This window comes from Camarhynchus parvulus, chromosome 27 (assembly GCF_901933205.1).
Source record: "Camarhynchus parvulus chromosome 27, STF_HiC, whole genome shotgun sequence".
NCBI lineage: Eukaryota > Metazoa > Chordata > Aves > Passeriformes > Thraupidae > Camarhynchus > Camarhynchus parvulus.
In genome coordinates, this window is record NC_044597.1 from 2,020,520 (window position 1) to 2,045,790 (window position 25,271).

Here is a 25,271-nt window from a genome sequence, read left to right on the forward strand (position 1 = left end):
TAGGGAAAATTACTGCCCCTGTGCAGTGCCTGTGGGCCTGGGGCGGTGCAGGAGCAGTATAAAAGCAGCACCTTCTCCTCACTCTCCCATCCACTCCTTCAGTTCCATCTTGTTGGGAACAAGGTGAGTTTTGAGCCCTTTCTTGTCTTCCTCTGGGTTCTCCTTGTGCTCTTTCTCCTTCCTTTCTCTTCCACTTTGAAATTCTCTGGGATTTCTGGTCAGATATCCTGTCCTTGTTCCCTGCTGTGTCTTGAGGCTGCGTGGGAGAGGGGAGAGGTGTCATGGAGAAAGGCTGGATATAGACGGAGGTGTCTCCTGAGCTGTGGGTTGGGAGGGTGGTCCCTGGCTTTGGCCTTCTTGGTGGTGCTCATAGGGGCTGAGAGAAAGGATCTCCCTCATGGTGTGGTGAGGCTGCTCTTCAAACTCCCCTCACGTTCTGCTCCTCTCTTCCCTCTCTCTCAGGTGCATCTGCAGCCCCAAGCCATGTCCTGCTACACCCGGTGCCAGCCCTGCCAGCCCTGTGGCCCCACCCCGCTGGGCAGCAGCTGCAATGAGCCCTGTGTCAGGCAGTGCCAGGACTCCACCGTGTTCATCCAGCCCTCGCCCGTGGTGGTGACCCTGCCCGGCCCCATCCTCAGCTCCTTCCCACAGAACACCGCCGTGGGATCCTCCACCTCTGCTGCTGTTGGCAGCATCCTCAGCTCTCAGGGAGTGCCCATCAGCTCTGGGGGCTTTGGCCTCTCTGGCCTGGGCAGTGGCCTCTGTGGCATCAGGAGCCTCCCCTGCTAAAGCTGCTCCCTCTAACTGGATCCCCCTCTTTTCCCTATTTTGACTTATTAAATTCTGCTGCATCCCAGCCTGTGCCTCTGTGTCATCCTTTGCCCAAGGCAGAGATGTTGCCCCAGGGATGTTTTTGGGAGGTGATTTTGGGGCTGGTTTTGCACTGGCTCTCAACACAGGCTGGCATTGGGAGTGCTCAGTTTGCAGAGTGACCCTCTTGGTTCTGAGTTTCTCTGCCTCTTTGGATGAGGATAGAATTTCCCGACATTTTCCAGAGGTAAACCTCCACTTTAGAAATTTGCACTTCTTTTCCTTTCTCAGCTCAACACTGTGACACAAATCCTCAGCAATGAATGTGTTACTGTCCAGACAGAGGTACTGGATTCCCATCAGACTCCAGCAGATCCCTTGGATCTGAAACATTTCTGAAAGGGAGGGACAGAGGGCATTGGGCTGCCTTCTCACAGACCCCTGTTATCATGGGAGCACAGAATGATGCTGGGTGGAAGAGATCATTGAGGTTTATGTAGTCCAACTCTTGCCATGACACAAACATCCTTCACTGCATCACATAAGGTTGGAGCAAACCTGACCTTGAACCCTTCCCAAGATGGAACACCCCATCATTCTCTAGGCAACATTTCCCAGTCTCTTATCAAACTCCTCACAGTAAAATTTCTCCTTGTGTCACTTCTGTATTTATCCTATTTCAGTTTAAAACTCTTGCTTTTTGTCCAGTAACTGCAGGCCTTGAGAAAACTTCTCTCTCCAACTTCTTCATTCATCCCCCTTACATATCAAAAGGTCTCCCCAGAGCCTGCTCTTCTCCTGCCTGAAAAACTCAACTCCCTCCCCCTTCTCCATGGTAGGGACAATGCATCCCTGTGATCATTTTTGCAGCCCTTGTCTGGAGCTGCTCTAACAGGTCCATTCCTACTTTGAATTGAAGACTCATGACTGGATTCAGGTTTCCAGGTGAGGTTTAAGAAGAGCAGATAAAGAGGAGAATCTCCTCCTTTTAGCTGCTGGCCGTGTTTCTGTTTGTGCAGCCCTGGACTTGATGGAATTTCTGAGCTGCAAACACACATTGCTGACTCATGTCCCGTTCTCAATCTCCAGTGTCCCCATGCCTTTTGTTAAAGGTCAGCTCTCAGTCCTTTCTTCCAGGCTGTTCTGATATTGTGGATTTCCAGAATTCAACTTCCCTGGGAGAGTTTCTGGGCAGAGGGAGGCAAAGAGAGGCATCAGCTGTGGGCTGAGGGTCTCAAAGGGCTGTGCAGGAGCAGCTGAGGGAGGGGAATGGCTGAACTGCTGCAGGATGCGGGTGGGCACAGTGACACACATCCTCAGAGAGTCCAGATTTGAAGTTGTTGCTGTTGAGACAGTCACAACACACAGAAGAATACCATGCACTTCAGAAGGCTTCAAACTGTTTATTTTAACAGCATCCTGTCTTTTATACCTTCTCACAAAGTTTATAGCTATTCTTTGGCTACAATAAATCAGCATAATTGCCTCAGAGCAGTCTCCACCACTGTTTTCCACCAACATCCAACTCAAGGCCCCCTCGTTTATCTTTTCTTCTCCTCAGTTTCCATATCAACAACCTTGGTAGAACTCCTTTCAGGGGCAGAGGTGACTGTTGCCAGCTTTTTTTATCAGCTAACTCTTTCTGGCTAACAGACCAGCTGTCAGCCCCTTCCACATGAAGGTGGCTTTGTAGCAGCCAACCCTGTCACATGGCTCAGTGTGGAAGATCAGACAGCTACAGAAGCTGAGCTGGGCAGTGCCACCAACCTATTGGCCAGTGAAAACTGAGGAAGAGATAAACTCAAGGCAAGAACAGCAGGTGAAGACATCATGTCTAGTCCCTCTAACCCTCTGATACTGACCACTCTGATGAGGGAAAATTCACAAGGACTTTGCCAGTGAAAGAGGCAACAAGGACATCACTAGTGTGAGAATGATAATCAAGAAGATTGTGTTTCTAAAGGGACTGGGACAAAGAGGTCTGAGTGGAAGTTTTTTTATGAATGTAGTGACATATAAATACTTGTGTAATAAACTGGCTTTGCTCTGCTGGCATCAGTTCATGTCTGTGAATCCCCACACTTCAGTCTCTGAAAAGGATGAGGTGCTTTTGTGGTAACACCATCAAAACAGGTGGAACTGCCAGGAGTGTTCCTGGACACCAAGGATTGTCATCAGCATCCTGGGCTATTGGAGCACAACTGTGAACAGGATATTGATGGGAGCAAAGATCCCACTCTGCTCAGCACTCCCCAGATGGCATCAAGCATGCTGTGCTGCCTACTGCACTGTAACACAAAAACATCTCCAGCAAGGGAAGTGAAATACATGAAGATTGACCAGGGTGGTGAGTGAGGTGGGACATTTACTTGTTGATGAGAGGCTGAGGATGCAGGCGTGTTGACAACAGAGAAGAGGAAGCTTGAAAGTATTTCTGGGAGAACTAAAAGTATTTTTGGAGTATTGGTGGTCATTGAACTGTATGAGGTAATTCTTGCAGGTAGAGAGAGGCAAAGTAAATTAAAAAGGTGACACTAAATATGAGTAATCAATGCTGTGTTAACATTATGAATGTGATGTTGAAAACCATGAGAACACCACTTCCAACAAGGCCTTCCCAGAACCACACAGCAACACCTCTCTTGCTGGACATGTTGGGTGAGCATGTGCAGGGGAAAGTATGACACAGAGGCAAAGGCTGGGATGCAGCAGAGCTTTAATGAATCAAAAGGAGAGAAAGAAGTCACTCTGAGTGGTAGATAGAGCACTGATGCTCTATCCCTGGGCTTGGACCATCCTGGGAGTCCCTGGGTTCCTTCCCAGGGAAGGAAGCTTCCAGCTTCCAGCAGCTTCAGCAGGGGAGGCTCCTGATGCCACAGAGGCCACTGCCCAGGCCAGAGAGGCCAAAGCCCCCAGAGCTGATGGGCACTCCCTGAGAGCTGAGGATGCTGCCAACAGCAGCAGAGGTGGAGGATCCCACGGCGGTGTTCTGTGGGAAGGAGCTGAGGATGGGCCCAGGCAGGGTCACCACCACGGGCGAGGGCTGGATGACCACAGTGGAGTCCTGGCACTGCCTGACACAGGGCTCATTGCAGCTGCTGCCCAGCGGGGTGGGGCCACAGGGCTGGCAGGGCTGGCACCGGGTGTAGCAGGACATGGCTTGGGGCTGTAGGTGCACCTGAGAGAGAGGGAAGTGAGAAGCAGAGCAAGGGCTGAGTGAGGGGATTCCGTTCGTCCACCATCATCATCATCTACCAGAAGGGCAAAACTGCACGATGTTGTTTAGAGAGGCCCACCAGCCTCACCTCCTACTCAGCCATAAGAAATCCCCCTAAGACTGGCCAAGCCCAGGATCCTCCACAGCTCAGGAGACACTTTAGCCAAAACCCAACCTCTCTCTATGCCCAACTTCTGCCCCTTCCCTCTCCCATAACACACAGCTCTCAACAACCAACATGAATTAAGGCAGAGAATGTGGTCAGAAAGTCCAAAGGAGGAAGAAAAGAAAGGGCTTCAGACTCACCTTGTTCTCAATGAGATGGAGGTGAGAGGAGTGAATGAGAGAGTGAGGAGCAGATCCCCCTTTTATACAGCTCCTGCACTGCCCCATTCCCCCAGGCACTGCACTAGGACAGTAATTTTCCAACACATTCACCTCCAAAGCAAAATGTCCGCCCTAACGCCACACATTGTGGTTTGATTTCCATCCAGGCTGCCATTTCATTTCCTCATTGCTGACATGCTTGCTCTGTGCTGCAGCTCCTTCCACGTGTGCCAGGCCAGGCCTGAGCACCCCTGGGATCAGAGGGGCCCCTGCAGGCACAGGAGGTGCCCCAGGCCGGAGGGTCCCTGCAGGCAGGGGATGTTGGCTCGGGGCAGTGCCTTGCCCCTGTTGGCAGCTGCCTCTGCAGGGACAGCCCTACTGCCACAATTCTCTTCACAGAGAAAAGCAAGGCACAATTCTTCCCAAGGGTTTCCGAGATTCACATTCTCTGAACCTCAGAGAAAGGGAAAACACAATTCTTATCACTTGCTGTGCCTGTGTTTGTGCCAAAGTAGAATGCAACATGGAGATTGTTTACCCACAGTGATGGTGTTTTGTTTCCTTGGCCTGTTGGGGCCAGGTGTGTGTGTGTGTCAGGACTGTCACTGACAGCCACGAGATTCTGTGCAGTGTGTGCAGAGTTGAGTGCTTGGCAGATTCAGTTTAGATGTAATGTATCTAGTACAGTATAATAAAGTAATTAATTAGCCTTCTGATACCAATGGAGTCAGATGCATCATTTTCTCTTCTCTTCGTCGGAGTTACCTTTGATTTACACCCAGTCAGGCATCTGGCAGGATGGGGGCACCTGTGACGAGTAAGAGAGGTTAGAAAAGCTGTCAGCAGCTTAGGCATCCTGTGGGCAAGGATTAAGAAAGGTGCAGGAAAATCACAGAAAACCAAGAGCAACTCTGAGCATAGATGTGGTCAAGAGGGCCCTGGCTACAGAACCAGGCTACATCAGGGAGTGATGCACTTCCCTGCCCTGCAGACATGGAGGCAGCTGGGATGCATCCCAGAGGGCAAGGGAATGCCTTCAGTAGGCAAATTTCCAGGGAGGGACTCTCTCTACCTGTGGGGAGTCATGCTCTAGTTTTGGGTTGGCTTTGTGTCAGCCTTTTGGTGAAAGGCCAAGCCAGGAGGGTGTGATGTCTGCCAGGATGAGTTCCCCTCCAGCAAGGGCAGCTCCTGCTATGCAAAGAGAAAACATCTCCAATACTGGGCTGTCGCCAAGCCCAGAGCTCTAAACAGCCACACTCACGCCTTGCCCTCAGCAGGACATTACTGTCTGCCAAGGAAGGTGGAAATCAGTGTTACCATTTTCCCCTGGTCCTATGATCCCTTCCTTCCAGAGACACCTCCAGCACATCTTCTGCCTGTGCTGATGTATCCCTGCCTGGGGAATCCTTCAGTCTTTCATCTCAATACTTGAAAGGAATCCTTGGATGCCTAATGATCACGTCAGGAATGAGGCAAACAAATGGCGGTGGTGATGGAAATAAAAGCACAGCCTGTGGTGTTAGGGAAGATATTTTGCTTTGGAGGTGAGTCTGTAGGAAAATTACTGCCCCTGTGCAGTGCCTGTGGGCCTGGGGCAGTGCAGGAGCAGTATAAAAGCAGCACCTTCTCCTCACTCTCCCATCCACTCCTTCAGCTCCATCCTGTTGGGAACAAGGTGAGTTTTGAGCCCTTTCTTGTCTTCCTCTGGGTTCTCCTTGTGCTCTTTCTCCTTCCTTTCTCTTCCACTTTGAAATTCTCTGGGATTTCTCATCAGATATCTCTGTCCTTGTTCCCTGCTGTGTCTTGAGTCTGCATGGGAGGGGGCAGATGTGTCATGGAGAAAGGCTGGATATAGATGGAGGTGTCTCCTGAGCTGTGGGTTGGGAGGGTGGTCCCTGGCTTTGGCCTTCTTGGTGGTGCTCATAGGGGCTGAGAGAAAGGATCTCCCTCATGGTGTGGTGAGGCTGCTCTTCAAACTCCCCTCACGTTCTGCTCCTCTCTTCCCTCTCTCTCAGGTGCACCTGCAGCCCCAAGCCATGTCCTGCTACACCCGGTGCCAGCCCTGCCAACCCTGTGGCCCCACCCCGCTGGGCAGCAGCTGCAATGAGCCCTGTGTCAGGCAGTGCCAGGACTCCACTGTGTTCATCCAGCCCTCGCCCGTGGTGGTGACCCTGCCTGGCCCCATCCTCAGCTCCTCCCCACAGAACACCGCCGTGGGATCCTCCACCTCTGCTGCTGTTGGCAGCATCCTCAGCTCTCAGGGAGTGCCCATCAGCTCTGGGGGCTTTGGCCTCTCTGGCCTGGGCAGTGGCCTCTGTGGCATCAGGAGCCTCCCCTGCTGAAGCTGCTGGTGATGATTCCAGGGTGTGAACCTAAGGACTCAGCAGGATGGTTCTTCACTGGGGATGGAGCATCAGCTTGTTGCTTCCTGAGGGGCTGAGCAAGCCCTGCAGCCCTTGCAGAGGAACAGGGCCAGCCTGGGCTCTTGGCAAGCACAGCCCAGTCCTGCCTCTGTCCCCCGCCACTCTCTCCTTTCCCTCTTGTGTCCTTGTTCCCTTGTGCTCCCCGGGGCTGTGAGTCCCACACAGCCATCCTGGGGAGCACCTGCTGGCCCTGCTCCCTCTCTGGATGAGGCAGGCGATCCTGCTGATCCACAGATTCCTGCTGGGGCACAGATTCCCTTCTGTCCCTCCTGCTCTTTGCACTGGGACCTCCAGATGGACCAACCTTTTTTCTGTGTATTGCCTCATTAAATTTCTGCTGCATCCCAGCCTGTGTGTCTGTGTCATTCTTTCCTCTGCAGGTTCTTTCTCAACATGCCCAGGGGAAAATATGTTTTTAAGAGCTGTTTTTGTGAGGGTTTGTTGGGGATAAATATGCAGTGATGGATAATTGTGACAGTGTTCACAGGGGTCCGAGGATGAGGGAAGAGATGAGGATTTGACTCCATGTTTCAGAAGGCTTGATTTTTTATTTTATGATATATATTATATTAAAAGTATACTAAAAGAATAGAAGAAAGGATTTCATCAGAAGGCTAGCAAGGCTAAGAATAGAATAAGAAAGAATGATAACAAAGGCTTGTGGCTCAGACAGAGTCCAAGCCAGCTGACTGTGATTGGCCATTAATTAGAAACAACCACATGAGACCAATCACAAATCCACCTGTTGCATTCCACAGCAGCAGATAACCATTGTTTACATTTTGTTCCTGAGGCCTCTCAGCTTCTCAGGAGGAAAAATCCTAAGGAAAGGATTTTTCAGAAAATATCATGGCTACAGATAAAAGCATTGTGTAGGTTTTACACAAGATGGAGTTCAATTTCACCAAATTAACCCTTCTATGGATTCTTTGCAGTTGGAGCTAGAATGGTGCTGATAACACAGAAATATTTTGGGTTTTTCTGGGCCATGCTTGCCCAGCACCAACTCTGTCTCTCCACCCTCCTCTGCAAAAGGTCATGAAGGTGGATGTGGTCAAGAGGCTGGGAGAGGACATAGCCAGGCTGCCTGAGCCACGTTGATATTTGATACCATGTGACATCATGGTCAGCAAAAAATGCTGAGAGAAAAGAGGAAGGGGCTGGCAGGGGAGCATTTTTTAATAGATTGTTTGTCAAGAAAGAAACTGCTAAGTATACGGTGTCCCTGCTTCTCAGGAGAGGCTGGACATTGACAATTGATGGAAGATGATAGTAAAAGTATTTTTTTCTGTGTTTTTGCAGTCTTTCTTTGATTTTCTTCATTAAACTACCTTTATCTCCATACACAGTATATTAATTTTATCTTCTCCCACCATACGTTCTGAGGAAAGGGAGTGATTGAACATTTTGATGGGCACCTGAGGGCCAGGAAAGATGAGACTGTGTGAGGGATGAGCAAACAGACCACTCTATTCTCATCCATGAGTGATGCAGTTTGTTTTGTTGTGTGGGATCACAAAGTCCTTTTTCATCTTAGTGTGAGGTGTTGAAAAATACTAATTAACACTATTGACTTAATGTGGTGTTTGAGGTATCTGGTGTCAGGGTGGTGCAAGAAGAGAGAATTTTTGGTGTGGCAACAGTGAAATTTATCCTGAGGTGGCTGGTGACAGCTTTTAACACAGCTCTGGAGCTTGACCAGCACTATCAGAGGACAGGGGTCCAAATCACTTCTGAGAATGTCACCATGCATCTGAACTGCATTTAAGAACACAGTAGTTGAAGCAGACACCCAAATCACACATGACAACACCAGGGCTGAGGCAGGGGCCCAAACAACACCTATGGTAATTGTCCCAGTAGTGGAAAAAACTGTGGACAAGGAGGTGAGTGGGACCAGGTGAACTGAGTGAAGGGGAGAAAAGAGAAAAAACCCACGAGTTGTACAAATGCAATCAGCCAGCACCTTGCACCATGCTCTCTACTTTGGAGACACTTGCCTACAGTTTTTTGCTGAGCATGTTCTATGGCATGGCACGGCCTTTTCATCAATTCAGCCAAACCAGTGGGAGGATTTCCCACTCAATTCTTCTTCCCTGGCACACTGGCAATCCTTGAACCTGTCACAATTTTATGTCATTCAGAGTATTATTCCATAAACTGTCAGTGTTTCAGTGGTGTTTGCAGTCTCTGGCAGCAGGGAACATACTCGAATACAGTGGAAGACCCACTTAGGGGTCAAAAAGTGGGAAGGTCTGCTGAGGGATCTCCCTGAGGCTGATGGTGTTTCCCTGACTGAGTCAGTAGAGCTGCCCTCTGATCCAGCAGGATGGCTCAGTGCAGGGCCCCCCTAATTGGACACTGCCAGGGTGGCTGTTGGAATTCAGGACATCCCTCTGGCTCTCCTGGATTGCCCAAACCCCTGCCAGGGGGCTCAGAGACCTTGGCACAGAGCCCAGGACACCTGCGACTTTGATTATGAAAAAATTATCAACCTTATATGAGGATCTGCAAGCCACTAAAGTCTAAGTAGAATAATAATTAGTTCGTCATGGGGTGAAAAATAGATTTTTGGGGTTTTTAGAATGGGGGTTCAGGGGGCAAGATGGAGGAATTGGGACATGTCCAGCCTTTCTCCTTCTTCTTCTTGTCCTCCATCTTCTGCTGTGATGTTGGCACTTTTGGATTGATTTAAGGTAGAAACTCACTGTCTAACACAGGTGACAGGTATTGGGAAGTTATGGTAAATAATGTACATGTAGTTTTTAGTATAAAAAGATAACACCAGTGTGCCTCTGTCTGACCTGCTGAACGGACCTCGGCAGGCCAGAGAAAGAATTTTATAGATAAGAAACAATTAACAATTGAGAATGAGAACTGAAGGATTCTGACTCCTTCTTCGACTGCCAGGCTGGGAAAAGAGACTTTCTAACACATCTTGGGGGTCACTCTGACCAGCAGAAGTCCCAAGAGGTGGCTGACACAAGAGTCTCAGCTTTTCTGGGGCACTGACAGACAAACATAAAGGGTCGAGGAAATCTCCCCTTTTCCCATGACAGCATCTCTGATGGGGCTCTAGCCAATGAACTCTGTTGAATCATTCCATCCAGCCCTAGATAGGTAGAGAAGTTTGAAAAACAGAGGATCACCCTCTAAGCATAGTCAAAAACTATCCTGTGATAATGGTCCCTGTACAAGCATACCCAATAACCCCCCATGTCATTTTGTGAGGGCATGTGCAGGGGAAATGATAACAAAAAGGCAATGGCTCAAATGCAGTAGAAGTTTATTGAGTCAAAAGATGAAAACTACACAAATATGAGTTAAAGGAGCACCAGACGCAGACAGGAGCCTGCACCAAATAACTATGGTGGAGATCTCAGAAGATGTCCATCTGCCTGATCCAGAGAGGGAGCAGGGCCAGCAGGTGCTCCCCAGGATGGCTGTGTGGGATTCACAGCCCCGGGGAGCAGAAAGGAACAAGGAGAGGGAGACAAAAGAGGGGAAGAGGGCAGAGGCAGGGCTGGGCTGTGTTTCCCAAGAGTCCCTCTGCAAGGGCTGCTGGGGTTGCTCAGCCTCTCAGGAAGCACCAGGCTGATGCTCCATCCCCAGTGAAGAACCATCCTGCTGAGTCCTTAGGCTTACACCCTGGAATCATCACCAGCACCTTTAGCAGGGGAAGCATCTCCTGCCACAGAGGCCACTGCCCAGGCCAGAGAGGCCAAAGCCCCCAGAGCTGATGGGCACTCCCTGAGAGCTGAGGATGCTGCCAACAGCAGCAGAGGTGGAGGATCCCACGGCGGTGTTCTGTGGGAAGGAGCTGAGGATGGGGCCAGGCAGGGTCACCACCACGGGCGAGGGCTCAATGACAACGTGGGAGTCCTGGCACTGCCTGACACAGCACTCATTGCAACTGCTGCCCAGGGGAGTGGGGCCACAGGGCTGGCAGGGCTGGCACCGGGTGTAGCAGGACATGGCTTGGGGCTGCAGATTCACCTGAGAGAGAGGGAAGAGAGAAGCAGAACAGAAACCGTTGATGAAGAAGACTCTTTGACTCCACTGAGAGTGAGATAAGTCACAAGTTGGAGAAAAGAGCTGGGAACTTTGCAGTGAGATCCACAGGTATCACATTCCTTTCTGCCCAAAAGAGCCCCCAGACAGCAGCCAAGCCCAAAGAAGTTCCTTCCTAGCCCATTGCCATGAGACACTTAACCAAGTTTCAACCTCTGATGATGACAGAACTTCCTCCCCTTCCCTCTCCCTTGATAGCAGTTCCAAGACCCCACGTAGGACTGGGGCAGGTGTGAGCTGAGGTGCATTGGAGGAATATGAAGAGAAAGAGGAGAAAAAGCTTCAGACTCACCTTGTACTGAAGGAGATGGAGGTGAGAGGAGTGGATGAGAGAGTGAGGAGAAGGACCTACTTTTATACTGCTCCTGCACTGCCCCAGGCCCACAGACATTGCATGACAGCAGTAATTTTCCAACAGACTCACCTCAAAAACAAAATGTTCTGCCTAGTGGCGCAGGTTGTGTTCTGGTTTCTGTCAACCTGTGCTGCCTTTTAATTTCCTCATTTTCAACATTCCTGCTCTGCTTTCATGTGCTGAGATGAGGCACCCAAGGATATCCTTGGTGATGCTGTGTCAGTAAAGGCAGAAGACGTGTTTGAAGTGTGGTGGGGTCCCATGAACACAGGGGATGTTGGCTTGGAGTGAATTGCAATATTATACAGCTCCCCTTGTAGCAAGAATTTTCAGCTCTCTTCCTATTATTGAGCTTTTTTTCTGGAGAGAATGTTTGCCAGTTTGTCTGATTATGCAGGACTAGGGACAACCAAAGCCTGGCTGGGTTTGAAACAGGCAAAATACAGAGAATACAGAATACAGCAGAACCAGAGCAGGCAAAATACATGGTGGATACAAGAAATTCTTCCAGGTAGATGAAAAGTCCGAAGGCTGACTGGAGCAACTTCACTGAGGATGAGGGTTACAGGAAAGATGGAGCTACTCAGGGGCTTCTTGGCCTTGGGTTTTACTAGCAGGAATTGCTGTGAAGAGATTGGGCTCCTTGGAAAGTCATCAGCAGGAAAGGTTTACCTGCACAAGGTCCTACCGGGGGAAGAAAAATCTCCCCACTAGAGGCTGGAGATGCTTGGATGCCAAAGAGCTTCACAGCAGAGAACAGGGGTTCTGGAGGGAACCATGGGACAGCCCTGGACCCTTGTGGAAATGGCATCTGACAATATCCTTGGCATCATATTTCAGATGATGGAAGGCGATCTCAGAAGTGTGGAGATAGAGGAGACAATGCCTCTCTCAGTCTTCTCTTACAAGATCTCCCAGGCTGCTGCATCCCCTAAAAGAGTTCTGAGAAGGTGGGGGAGTTTTCCCAGCAGTGAATGGGTGTCAAAAAAAAGACTGCCTGACAAGAGTCAACCAGTGAATGTGACGGTGGTCACAAGGGTTTTCAGGTGAAGGAAGAGACGAGATGGTTGACTCCATTATCAGAAGGCTTGATTTATTATTTTATGATATATATATATACTACATTATAACTATACTACAAAGAAAAAGCAGGAGAGCTTTTCAGAATCTTGCTAAGCTAAGAATAGAAAAGTAAAGAATGATAACAAACCCGACTCTCTCGGACTGTGTCCAAGAGCCCTCAGTTCTGAATTGGCCGTTATTTCTAAACATCCAAGATGGGCCAATCCAGACTGACCTGTTGCATTCCACAGCATCAGATAACCTATTGTTTATGTCTATCTCTGAGGCCACAGATTCTCAGAAGGAAAAATCCTAAGGAAATGATTTTTCACAAAGAGAATGTCTGCGACAAGTGAAAGCCTGCTAATGTGTTCTGGGTCGTGGCTTCTATAAAGTGAATTATTCACTATCTGGAGAACTGGGCCACAGGGGCCTTCTAGCACTCAAGAAGAACAAACAGCAAGATCTACACTTGGAAATGAAAAATCTCTTCCAGCAATATGGGCTGGAGACTGAGCTATGCTACAGTCTTAGAGCCTCAACTCTCTTTTCTCTTGTGAGAGATGCCTTGGCGAGAGGCTTGGAAGGTGGAGAGGATGCACAAGCCTCATCCACCCGGCCAAAGAGACCTTGCTGTGTTGAGGAGCTCTCCTGGATGCTCTGTGGAGGGATAGGAGGGGTTGCAGAAAGCATCTCCCCACTGGTTGGGACTCATCAATGGTTCTGTGTATAGGAATGTGCCCGCTGTTGATGGAGTGACAAAACTATCCTTTATTCCCTTAAAAAGGAAAGAAGCCTAGAAGTTTCTGTCCTCAGTTGGGTAAAAAGACATTTTATAGGCCTAGGGGACTTCACCTCAACCTTAAGGATAACCAATTGGACAGAAGCCAAAAAGTCCCACATGAGCAATTCACTAGAAAAAGAAGAGAACAAAGGAACTAATGGCTTTTGTGATGTGTTTTACCAGGAGCAAGAACCTCTTGCACCTGGATCGGTTTTTCTCTGTAAAGAGCTTTGTTATTTTGCCTTTTATTAAAACTTTTTGTTTCCAACACTGCAACAGAAGCCATCCTGCTGATTTTATGCCTCCAAAGGCAGCTGAGCTGTCCTGGGTGAGTAATAGACCTCCAAGAGCTTGCGAGACCTGTCTGGAGGAGGCAACTATTACTGCTGTGCATTGGGAATTCTCTTGGCATCTGTGCCTCAGCACACCTACCATGCCCAAAAAGACTTGCTTGGAGAGCAACCCAGCAACCCTTGGGGAAGCAGGAACTTGTCCAGCTCCCTAATAAATGAGAGCTGTCAGTGACAACCCTGCAGTGCCACGCACCTCAGAGCACTGAGGGAGGGGATGTGCTCAGAAAAGCCCTGGCTACAAAACCTGCTCTCAACCACATCAAACAGGGCTGCACTTCCCTGCCCTGCAGACATGGAGGCAGCTGGGATGCATCCCAGAGGGCAAGGGAATGCCTTCAGTAGGCAAATTTCCAGGGGGAGACTCTCTCTACTAGTGGCAAGTCATGCTCTAATTTTGGGTTGGCTGTGTGTCAGCCTTTTGGTGTGAGGCTAAGCCAGGAGGGTGTGATGTCAGCAGACCCATGTCCCTTGCAGGGACAAAACTGCCCTCCAGCAAGGGCAGATCCATCCCTAACCCAGGAAAAGTGGTGCAAGCACTGGGCTGTACGCGAGTACACAGCTTCGGGCAGCCACAACAGCCATTGCTGACAGCATGAGCTTCTTGTCAACACTCCCACAGCTTCAGGGGCTCACAGGACAGTCAACATGTTTTTGAAAAGTCTCTCATGCTGGTCAGGGTTTAAGACATGCTGCCAAAGCTCATGGCACTGTGAGGAGAATGGGACAAACAAGGTGCTGTGCCAAGCCCCAACACACCCCTCATGGAGTGAGGGGAGACTCCACCAGAACTGTAGTCATGGTCCTTAGGAAGGATGACATTTTATTTCTTCATGGTGACTGAAGGCAGTGATTTGAGACCCCCAGAGACTGCCATGAGAGGGGATGACTCTTCCAAGGAAATCTGTAAAGGATTGAGGGAGAAGGATAAGTCATGTCATTTGTGTACCCAGGACAGACTCCTGCACTGGCAGGGGGAGAGTTGAACATTTCTGTAATGGGGTTTGAAAGGAACAGCACCAGATTTCCCAGTTCCATGTCCTACATCTGCACAGACCCATCCTGCACCTGAGGGTACATCTTCTGGTGACAGGGGCATGATCCATCTTGGGAAACCATTGGATCTGTCATCCTGGAACTTGAAAGGAGCCTACATAGCATAGTGGGCATTTCAGAAATGAGGAAATGCACTGGCAATGGTGATGGAAAACAAAACACAACCTGGGGCATTAGGTGGGATATTTTGCTTTGAAGATGAGTCTGTTGGAAAATTACTGTCCTCACGCAGTGGCTGTGGGCCTGGGGCAGCACAGGAGCACTATAAAAGGAGTTCCAGCTCCTCACTGTCTCATCCACTCCTCTCCAGTCTCCTTGGGAACAAGGTAAGTCTGAAGCTCTTTATTCTTCTTTTATTCATTCTCATCATTGTGCTTCCATGGGATTTTTCAGCACAAAGCTGTCTCTTTGTCCTATACATGATTCTGGGGTTGCTTTCTGTGGGATAGGGGAAGGTGCAAAAGGGGGGACACGGAGAGAGGATGGAGCTCAGTTAGATGTCTCCTGTGGTGTGGGCTAGGAAGGGATCTCCCAGAGCTTGGCTGCATTTTGCAGGACTCTAGGGCTTTGGAGAACTGTGGAAACCCAGGGCACTGGGAATATTTCTCTGTCTGCTCTGGGGTGTCCTGGTCTCCCGGGGAGCACTGACTTTGACTCTCATTCATGGAGAAAACTAAACTTCAAGATAGACTGGAATCCACAAAAATGTGAAATAGATTATAGAGAGTAGTGTAGGTGTATCACTTGGTGAGAAATTGAGGTTTTGGGATTTTTAGTGTGTTGTGGATGGAAGCAAGATGGAGGGCACAGGGTGTTGTCCTGGGTTTCTTCTTCATGCTTCTTCTTCCTTCTTCTTCTTGGGTTTGGGTGGCATTTTGTAATTGGGCAGAAAAGTCCATATTGGGATCAGTTATTGGGTTAAAAGGGAAAATAATCTAGGTGTCTGTCACTTGTGTGCTGAGATTGAGGCAGGAACAGGCGAGAGACAGGATGGTAGAAAAGGCAAAGAAGGCTTTATTCAAAAGAATCATGTGGTTTTTATAGAGTGGTACAATATGTTCTATTCTACTGGCAAACTAACAGAAACATCTTTCTCACGCACTGTCCTTGAGAGGAACAGAAATATAAAGTAGAAAACCAGCACCTGCAAATTGTTTATAGTCAACAAGTTATCACATCTTTCCAGCTCCCTAAAACTTCTCACAAGCCGCTGTGAGAAACGCTTGCCATTTCTCTCTCTGTCCCATGGCACCCACAGGTGTCAGTTCTTAATTGGATAGTTTAGTCTTAAAAGACCTTGTAACAAGAGATTGTTGGCCATTTTGTGCCTTCTAATGAAAAGCTGCTGAACTCACAGTAATGAGACTGTTTTACTGATAAGAAATAAACACCTGGGTCTGAACACGAATTACTGTCCTAAGTGCATTCAGTCCAGACTCAGAAAAATGGATGACTGGGACCTCACAGAGAAGGAGAAGCCTGTCGGCATCCTTATGATCCTTCCAGCTCTTTGTATGAGCTGTGTTCTCTCCGTTGTGATGGTGTTACAGGCTTCTACTCACTTATGCTTTTCTACCCCCTTCCCTCTCTCTCAGGTGAATCTGCAGCCCCAAGCCATGTCCTGCTACACCCGGTGCCAGCCCTGCCAGCCCTGTGGCCCCACCCCGCTGGGCAGCAGCTGCAATGAGCGCTGTGTCAGGCAGTGCCAGGACTCCACTGTGGCCATCCAGCCCTCGCCCGTGGTGGTGACCCTGCCTGGCCCCATCCTCAGCTCCTTCCCACAGAACACCGCCGTGGGATCCTCCACCTCTGCTGCTGTTGGCAGCATCCTCAGCTCTCAGGGAGTGCCCATCAGCTCTGGAGGCTTTGGCCTCTCTGGCCTGGGCAGTGGCCTCTGTGGCAGGAGATGCTTCCCCTGCTAAAGGTGCTGGTGATGATTCCAGGGTGTAAGCCTAAGGACTGAGCAAGATGGTTCTTCACTGGGGATGGAGCATCAACTTGGTGCTTCCTGAGGGGCTGAGCAAGCCCAGCAGCCCTTGCAGAAGGACTCTTGGGAAGCACAGCCCAGCCCTGCCTCTGTCCCCTGCCACTCTCTCCTTTCCCTCCTGTGTCCTTGTTCCCTCGTGCTCCCCAGGGATGTGAGCCGCACACATCCAGCCAGGGGAGCACCTGCTGGCCCTGCTCCCTCTGTAGGGCAGGCAGATGGACTTCTAGAGGGTTCTCAGCCACAGCCATGGGGCACAATCTCTTATCTGTCCCTCGTGCTCACTGCACCATGATCATTGCTCGAAATCACCTAATTTCCCTCTCTTGACTCATTAAAGTTATGCTGCATTTGAGCCATTGCCTCTGTGTCATTTTTCCTGCAGATGCTCCCCCAAGACAACCAGGGAAAGAGATGTTGCTCAGTCTTTGTTCTGGGAGGTGTTTGGGGATGGCTCTGAAGTGACTGGTAACACAGGCTTGCATCAAGTTTGCTTAATCAGACACCGGATTACTTTCTGCTTTCTAAATCTTGCAAAACTTGCAGGATGATGACATTCCAGATGCCAAAGGGATTTTACTGCTAATGGCATCCAGGGCCAGCTTTAATCTCTGTGGACGGAAAGTTCATATGGAGCACCATTCTTTCTCTAGTGCACCAGAAAAATTGGGTCCATATCTGCCAATCCTCTCTATGCCATGAAATTTCCATTTCTTTGCCACTACCCACAAAAACTGCATGCCAGAATCCCTTTACTTATGCTTAAACACTCCACCTGGAAACAATCCCTCCTTTTTTTGTTGTGGGATAAAAATCTCTGCAAAGACAAAAAAAGCTTTTGTCACTGAGGTGTTGGATTTAGTGGAGACTTTAACAGTTTCTTTCAGCCCTTGGAACAGAGCAGTGAGACCAGGTCAATGTAGCCTAGTCTACAAGGAGGTGTGGTCTTGGGACATGGAGAGAGAAAATTTCCACCACAGAATCTTTTCACCCCTTTGTCCATCCTCTGAAGAGTGGCTGCTATCAGAACAAGGTTCATTGATGGGACATGTCTGGCTGTGGAGGGGAAATAGCAACTGCGCCCAGAACTCAGCCTTCATAGAATCACCAAATACCCTTGTTGTGTTGTGAGGTCCCCAGGACGAGGTGAGAGATGAGAATTTGACCCCATGTTTCTCTGAAGCCTGTTTTATTATGTTATGATATGATATGATATTGTATTATATGATATTGTATTATATGATATGATATGATATGAATGATATGATATTATATTATATACTAAAACTATACTAAAGAAAGAGAAAAGATACATCAGAAGGCTAGAAAAGAATGAATAATAAAAACCCAGGACTGACTCAGAGTCCGACACAGCTGGCTGTGATTGGCCATTAATTAAAACAATTCACATTTTTGGATAAACAATCTCCAGACCACATTCCAGAGGAGCAAAACATGGAGAAGCTGAGGCTTCTCATCTTCCCAGGAGAAGAAATCCTGGCAAAGGGATTTTTCAGAAAATACCACGGTGGCAGTCCTGAGCTGGAAGGCACCCACAAGGATCACCGAGTCCAAATCCTGGCCCTGCACAGACACCACAACCATCCCACCCTGTGCCTGAGAGCATTGTCCAAATGCTCCTTGAGCTCTGGCAGCTCTGGGACTGTGACCATTCCCTGGGAGTCTGTTCAATATCTGACCACTCTCTAGGGAAAGACTCTTTTCCTGATATCCAATCTAAATCTGCTGCTGAGAAACAGAAGATCCACACCCACCTTGCTCTCTGGAAGCTGGGGAGAGCGTGGGGAGAGACAAGGACCACACAGAGGCACAGGCTGGGATGCAGCAAAACTTTAATTAAGAATTAAAGCAGGCCCTCTGAGTGGGCACCATAGTGCAGGGAGCACCAGGGGGATGTGGAAGACTTGGCCACAAGTCCCTTGGTGCAGTCACACCTTGGATGGGGCTTAGCCAGGGGAGGACATGAGAGCAGAGACAAAAAAAGAACAGGAGGGAAACAGGCAAGTTAGACAAAGGCCATGGTTTGAGAGGCCAGGCATAGCTCTTCCCAAATGCCATGGATGCTCAGTGCCTCTAAATGACCATGCTCAGTCCATTTCCATCTTCTGGGTTCCGGGGGTTCCTTCTGTGGCGCAGCTTCACCAGACCCTGTTCCAGTGGCGCCTGGTGATGCAGGAGAGGTCAAATCCCCTGGAGCTGATGGGCACTCCCTCAGATCTGAGGATGCTGCCAACAGCAGCAGAGGTGGAGGATCCCACAGTGGTGTTCTGTGGGAAGGAGCTGAGGATGGGGCCAGGCAGGGTCACCACCACGGGCGAGGGCTGGATGAACACGGTGGAGTCCTGGCACTGCCTGACACAGGGCTCATTGCAGCTGCTGCCCAGCGGGGTGGGGCCACAGGGCTGGAAACAGGGGCTGCAAGGCTGGAAACAGGGGGTGCAGGGCCAGTAGCAAGGGGTCCAGGCTTGGTAGCAAGGGGTGCAAGGCTGGCAGCTGGACATGGCTCTGAGTCACAGGTGCACCTGGGAGAGAAGAAAGACACAAGATGGGGATGGTTGAGGAGCCACCTCCCCACCCACCACAAGGGAGCCAAGACACAGCCTGGCCTGGGGGATGCAGCCAGTGCAGGGAGATGTTCTGCGGAGATAACCCAAAACTCCACAACTTTGTGAAAGTTGTAAAGCCGGTATGTTTATTACAGTGCCGGACGCATGTGGAGATTACTCTCCTTAAAAGACATGCGTACTTCTGGGAACTTCAGGTCCCTTTTTATCCCCCTCTCAAATACATATGCATACAATTTCACAATAGGTTCATACATATTCATTTTTACAAATTTTGCATGACATTTGCCTCTAGTTCTTTATCAGAAAGAACTCCTAGGTCAGGTTGACCTGCTCTCAGAGCAGTCTCTCTGTCTCCCTCTATCACCCTCTGTCTCGCTCCCACCTTTATCTCTGTCCTTCACTAAAGCAGTTTCTCTGACCCTAGGCTTTGCAGTCAGGCTACATAGCTATGTTTTCTAACCACAGACTCAAAGATGTACATTTCACCTAAATCAAAATGGATTTCTACTCTGGAGATTTTCTACTCTGTTTCAAAGGACCACACGACTCTTTGCCTGCTCCCCACCACTGGACAAGGACAGACTGGCCCACAAAAGCACTTTCTTAGTCAAGAGAACAAGAGTTCCGCCAGCCCTGACACAGCCCTTCTCCACACCAAACCCTCTCTCCACCTCCCCTCCCCAAACAGGCAGCCTCAAGCCCAGTACAGGACAGAGCCTCCAACTCACGTGCTTCCGAAGGAGAAGAAGGACAGTGGAGTGGATGGGAGAGTGAAAAGCTGGGACACCTTTTATACTGGTTCTGCACTGCCCCAGGTCCAGAGGAAGTCTCTCTGGAAACAATAATTTTCTGAGAAGCTCATTTCAAGTGCAAAACACTCCAATTAATGTGATGGGCTACGTTTTGTTTTCCTGTATGGCCGCATTTCCATTGCCTTCTTTGGCCATGCACATTTCTCCCTGAAGGCTCCATTTTAGGGCTGATCATGGAAGCCCATGGACCTGTGGGACAGGAGCTCATGGGTGCCAGCAGAAGATGAGTCTTGAGTGCCAGAGGCACTGCCTGCAGTCTGGGGACATTGGCCTGGGGCACTCCCGGGGGCAGGAAGGGCCCTGCTGCTCCAAGCCCTGGAATGCTTGCTCAGATGCTGAAGGGTTAGTGAACGTGCTGATGGGCCACATCCCTTCCTCCCACCCTCCAAAATGTCTGATAGACACTGGCCAGTGCCTTTGCTGTCTCAGCTGCGTCCCCTCCCTATTTCTTGTGCCCCACTAACTGGTGGGGCAATGTGAGAAGCAGAAGAGGCCTTGATGTGGTAAAAGCACCACTGAAAAAAGAGCCCTGCCTCCACTTGAGCAGCTGTGGGCTTGTGTGGCAAAGGACACTCAGAGAAACCTCTTGGGTGGGCAAGTCCTGGGAGAGGACATGATGAGGTTGTTTGTGCTTGTAGGGGACTGTCAGAGAGCGTCCATGGGGTGCATGGGGCACAACAAGTGCACCAAGGACTTCTGAGCGCAGCATTAAAAGGAAGAGAGACGAGAGCAGCAGTGCTGATGATCAACCTGCTGAGGTAATGGCCAGTGTCTATCAGACATTTTGGAGAGTGGGAGGAAGGGATGTGGCCCATCAGCACGTTCACTAACCCTTCAGCATCTGAGCAAGCATTCCAGGGCTTGGAGCAGCAGGGCCCTTCCTGCCCCCAGGAGTGCCCCAGGCCAATGTCCCCAGACTGCAGGCAGTGCCTCTGGCACTCAAGACTCATCTTCTGCTGGCACCCATGAGCTCCTGTCCCACAGGTCCATGGGCTTCCATGATCAGCCCTAAAATGGAGCCTTCAGGGAGAAATGTGCATGGCCAAAGAAGGCAATGGAAATGCGGCCATACAGGAAAAGAAAATGCAGCCCATCACATTAATTGGAGTGTTTTGCACTTGAAATGAGCTTCTCAGAAAATTATTGTTTCCAGAGAGACTTCCTCTGGACCTGGGGCAGTGCAGGACCATTATAAAAGGCGTCCCAGCTTTTCACTCTCCCATCCACTCCACTGCCCTTCTTCTCCTTTGGAAGCAAGTGAGTTGGAGGCTCTGTCCTATACTGGGCTTGAGGCTGCCTGTTTGGGGAGGGGAGGTGGAGAGAGGGTTTGGTGTGGAGAAGGGCTGTGTCAGGGCTGGCGGAACTCTTGTTCTCTTGAACAAAGTGCTTTTGTGGGCCAGTCTGTCCTTGTCCAGTGGTGGGGAGCAGGCAAAGAGTCGTGTGGTCCTCCCTGTACTGGCTGCATCCCCCAGGCCAGGCTGTGTCTTGGTTCCCTTGTGGTGGGTGGAGAGGTGGCTCCTCAACCATCCCCATCTTGTGTCTTTCTTCTCTCCCAGGTGCACCTGTGACCCCCAGCCATGTCCTGCTACCAGCCCTGCACCCCTTGCTACCAGCCCTGTGGCCCCACTCCCCTGGGCAGCAGTTGCAATGAGTGCTGTGTCAGGCAGTGCCAGGACTCCACCATCATCATTGAACCCTCCCCTGTGGTGGTGACCCTGCCTGGCCCCATCCTCAGCTCCTTCCCACAGAACACCGCCGTGGGATCCTCCACCTCTGCTGCTGCTGGCAGCATCCTCAGCTCTGAGGGAGTGCCCATCAGCTCTGGGGGATTTGACATCTCCTGCATCACCAGGCGCCACTGGAACAGGGTCTGCTGAAGCTGCTGGTGACTGCCTCACAGAAGAACCCCCAGAACTCTGAAGATGGAAATGGACTGAGTGTGGAGATCCTGACCATTACTTTCAGAGGCACTGAGCATCCACCTGCACAGGAGGTGGCGTGTCTGGGCTCTTTGAAACCATGGTCCTTGTCCAAATTGCCTGTTTCTCCCACTCTTCTGTCTCTCTTTTTCTTCTCTGTTGTTTTGTCCTCCCCTGAGCTGTGATCACTGGCTAAGCCCCATCCAAGGTGTGAACTGCATTGTGGCCAAGGGACAGAGTCTCCTTCATCCCTCTGGTGCTCCCTCCACTATGGCGCCCACTCTGAGGGCTTCCCTTCCCTCTTACAACTCATTAAAGTTTTGCTGCATCCCAGCCTGTGCCTCTGTGTGGTCCTTGTCTCTCCCTATGTTGTCTCCAGCTGCCAGAGAGAAAGATGTTGCTCTGGGGGGATGTGGCAGGCACAGATGAGAGCCCTGGGTCTTCCTGGGGTGGTGGATGTGTGAGACACTGTGGCAGGATATTCTGCCCTGTAATGTGGTCAAGCAACTTGGAGAATGCCTTATTTGCCAGGCTTATTTATCAGTAGTGGACTGAGGGGGGGCTCTCTGTCTGACTCACCAAACCCCAACCACCGTCCTTACATTGCTGCAATGACAGACACAAGACTGAGAGTCAGTCACTCTGTGCTATAGAAGTCCAGTCCAATTTTAGACAATAGGTCCTTCTAACATTTTCCTGCTTGGATATGTGTATGATCTTTCCTGCTTTGGATTGAAAATGTCCCTTCAAGACTGCTCCTTTATGTCAAGTAAAAGAGATATGCCCATGAGCATTGGTATGCTGAGTTGCACCAATATCTATTTCAACAGTTCTTTATTTTTGCTGGCTTTAATGCAATTGCTTTAATATAATTGCTTTGATACTGTGCAGTATCCTATTCTACACAGTACTAGTAGTTTTAGGTTTTATACTGTGTAGTAAATAATTCTGATTAATATATTTTGTCTAATAATTTGTCATAATAATTTATTTATATATAAATAAATAAATAAATACATATACATATATATATGCATATACATATACATATACATATATATATATATATACACACATACATATATATATATATATATATATATATATGTATATATATATATATATGTATGTATGTATGTATGTATCAAAATTTTCCATTATTAATCCTGTGGGACAAAGTTACTTAAATCACTCACAATCTAGGTCTAAGATTGGATGCAGCTTAACCCAGACTCCTCTTTGAGGAGGAATTTAGAAAGCCAGGGTGTCCTCTCTGCACCTCACAACTCAGCAGGGCTTCTCTAATAAACTCTGAAGTTCCCTCTTCACCAGTGACAATTTGGTGTAGTTGGCAGGATGGCAAATTTTGAGAAACAGACACAACAGAATATTTACATAGGCACAGTATAGTCAAGAAAATGTGGGACATGGTAATAGAAATGGAAAAACGCTGCCATTTTGGTGAGAGAAGTATTTTGCTAAGAAATGAAATAAGGCATTTAGTCTTTGTTTTACGTAACTAAAGCTTTGCAAATTAGAAGTCGAACACCTTGGAGAGAAAGCTGAAAAGGCATTGAATGCTAAAAAGAGATTGGCTGAAAACTTGAAGAACCAGCTGTATGACTTCCTCCAAATAGAAAGAGAATTAAATTTGCAAACTCCCTGTCTCATTGTGGAGCTGGAGAATGAGGAGGAGTTTTCCAACCTTGCTAATGAGGTAGAGTGGGAGGCAGACTACATTTAATATGATCTCCCCATCCTTTATTCATTGTCAGAAAAGTTTGATGCAGTAAGGCCAAACTCCACACCTCACCCTAAACTCTACCAATTTGTAAAAACTGAATTAATTTATGAGGTAGAGCCCACTGTAAGAACTAAAGATAAACCTTGCACTGTGATGCAGTTGGCGAAACTGCAAGAGTGATGTAGCAAAAATTTCAAAAAACCAAACTAGGCCAGCACCTCTATCAGAGCACACAGTCATGCCCAGCAGTGGGATGGCACACAGGGCTCTTTTAGATGGCCCATTTATGTAGGATGGCAAATATAATCCTTGTCTTTAGGTCCCAAGCACACTGCAAATAACAGCCCATGAACATTCTGTCGAGCCCAGAGCACAGGATTCATTCACACAAATCCACATCCTGGTGGAAGAGAACAGGGTTTCCATCTCATCTGCTGCAGAATGGAGGTAAGGGGAGTAAAAAATATCCTGGTTTGAAAGATGTGTGCCAAGGAAGGCGGGAACCTCCCTCGGAAATGTGAGCTCCTTCCCTCCATATTATTATAACTTTGAAATTATGGGGCTCTCAGGCAAAGATATGGGAAAAAGAGTAACAGTCCACTAAGTAATGGCTTCATCCTCTGGGAGTAATAGAAGGAAAAGGGACTGCAGACTCACCTTGTTTTTAAGGAGAAAAAGGAGAGTGAAGTGGATGAGAGACCAAAGATCTGCATTGGCTTTTATGCTGCCCCAGGCTCAGGAGATGCCCAAGCAGACAGAAAAATTTTGACATGCTCTTCTGAAATGTAAGGCATCCCAGATGATACAGGCTGTGTTTTGGGTTCCTGGTGCCTTTCACTTCCTTGTTTACACTATGATATTTCCCTCCTAGATGTTTGTTTTGAGGTTAAAATGAGATTTCCTAAAATTTCTGGGACAGAAGCATGTAATTGTGGGCAGAACATTCACTCCAATTGCTGGAAAAGCCCTCTACAGACCAGGACCAGTGGCCTGGGGCAGTTCTGGGACAGTGTTTTCAACCACACTGACAAAAGGCCAAGCTCCTCTCAGCCCTGCATTCCTTGTCTAGACACCAAATGGATCCCATTTGTGAGGATCCACCATGTCCTTTTTGCTCTCTCCCTCCTAGCACCTGATTGCAACTGGTCCCTCTCTTCCAGGCAGCTGAACTGCACTGCTGAGATTCAATATTTCTCCTTCATTCACCAGCCTTGGAAGAGATTTCCCAGTCTGTTTGGCTTCCTCCACTCTTCAGGCCATGACTGGGGATCCTCAGCCAATCCATCTTTGGGCCATGAGGTGCCTTGGTGTGCTCCAGCCCAGCCAGGGTTGTGCCTGTTGAACCCACAGTGCTCATAGAAGGGCATTTTTCTTTGATGGATGCATTTAGGTGGATGATAAATTCCTTTGAATGCGTGGCATGGATAAATTTGCAGTGCTGTGCAGATGAGTTCAAATGAGTTTGTACATTTCTGGCACCCATCACAGCAGGATGTGATGGCCATCCCCACAGCCTGGCCCTGCAGGCTGGGCTGCCTCTTGCATTCTCCATGTTAAAAAGCTTCAAAGAGCATTAGGAGAAATGCCAAGAAATCCTGCCCAGCTTGTGCATGGAAGCCCTGAGTGGATCTGTTTCCAGTGCCTGTCCCATGGAGCCAAGAGCTTCAGCTGCACAGAGCAAGGAAGGCAGGGCAGATGGGGACCAGGACCAACCAGGTCAGGGGGAGGAAGGCTTGAAACTGGTGAGTTTTGGCAACAGAAAAAAAGGC

The 25,271-nt window shown here is 49.1% G+C and overlaps 6 protein-coding genes across 7 annotated transcripts; 4 read left to right on the forward strand and 2 right to left on the reverse strand.

The window, feature by feature from the left end:
* The first annotated feature begins 99 nt into the window (after window positions 1-99).
* Window positions 100-789, forward strand: LOC115914061 (feather keratin 1-like). Its single transcript, XM_030966412.1, has 2 exons — window positions 100-123; window positions 463-789. The coding sequence occupies exon 2, from the start codon at window positions 484-486 to the stop codon at window positions 787-789; it is 306 nt and encodes a 101-aa protein (XP_030822272.1). The 5' UTR covers window positions 100-123; window positions 463-483.
* A 2,872-nt stretch (window positions 790-3,661) lies between these two features.
* Window positions 3,662-6,014, reverse strand: LOC115913785 (feather keratin 1-like). The gene is made up of 3 exons (XM_030966013.1): window positions 5,989-6,014; window positions 4,334-4,436; window positions 3,662-3,988 (listed from the first exon to the last, which is right to left on the reverse strand). The coding sequence occupies exons 1-3, from the start codon at window positions 6,012-6,014 to the stop codon at window positions 3,662-3,664; spliced, it is 456 nt and encodes a 151-aa protein (XP_030821873.1).
* LOC115914033 (feather keratin 1-like) lies at window positions 5,958-6,696 on the forward strand. The gene is made up of 3 exons (XM_030966380.1): window positions 5,958-6,006; window positions 6,144-6,154; window positions 6,382-6,696. Exon 3 carries the CDS (start codon window positions 6,391-6,393, stop codon window positions 6,694-6,696), a length of 306 nt encoding a protein of 101 aa, XP_030822240.1. The 5' UTR covers window positions 5,958-6,006; window positions 6,144-6,154; window positions 6,382-6,390.
* A 3,750-nt stretch (window positions 6,697-10,446) lies between these two features.
* LOC115914028 (feather keratin 3-like) lies at window positions 10,447-11,239 on the reverse strand. Of its 2 annotated transcripts, none has more exons than XM_030966373.1 (2): window positions 11,141-11,239; window positions 10,447-10,773 (listed from the first exon to the last, which is right to left on the reverse strand). In XM_030966373.1, the coding sequence occupies exons 1-2, from the start codon at window positions 11,237-11,239 to the stop codon at window positions 10,447-10,449; spliced, it is 426 nt and encodes a 141-aa protein (XP_030822233.1). The 2 variants fall into 2 exon arrangements, with proteins under 2 accessions (XP_030822233.1, XP_030822234.1); XM_030966374.1 differs by having other exon boundaries at window positions 10,447-10,761; window positions 11,148-11,213.
* Window positions 11,240-16,053: 4,814 nt separating this feature from the next.
* Window positions 16,054-16,377, forward strand: LOC115914025 (feather keratin 3-like). Its single transcript, XM_030966371.1, has one exon. It carries the CDS (start codon window positions 16,072-16,074, stop codon window positions 16,375-16,377), a length of 306 nt encoding a protein of 101 aa, XP_030822231.1. The 5' UTR covers window positions 16,054-16,071.
* A 2,715-nt stretch (window positions 16,378-19,092) lies between these two features.
* Window positions 19,093-21,716, forward strand: LOC115913786 (feather keratin Cos1-1/Cos1-3/Cos2-1-like). The gene is given in 3 exon segments (XM_030966014.1): window positions 19,093-19,146; window positions 20,995-21,096; window positions 21,396-21,716. Coding segments are annotated over 3 exon segments (477 nt in total).
* The last annotated feature ends 3,555 nt before the right edge of the window (window positions 21,717-25,271 follow it).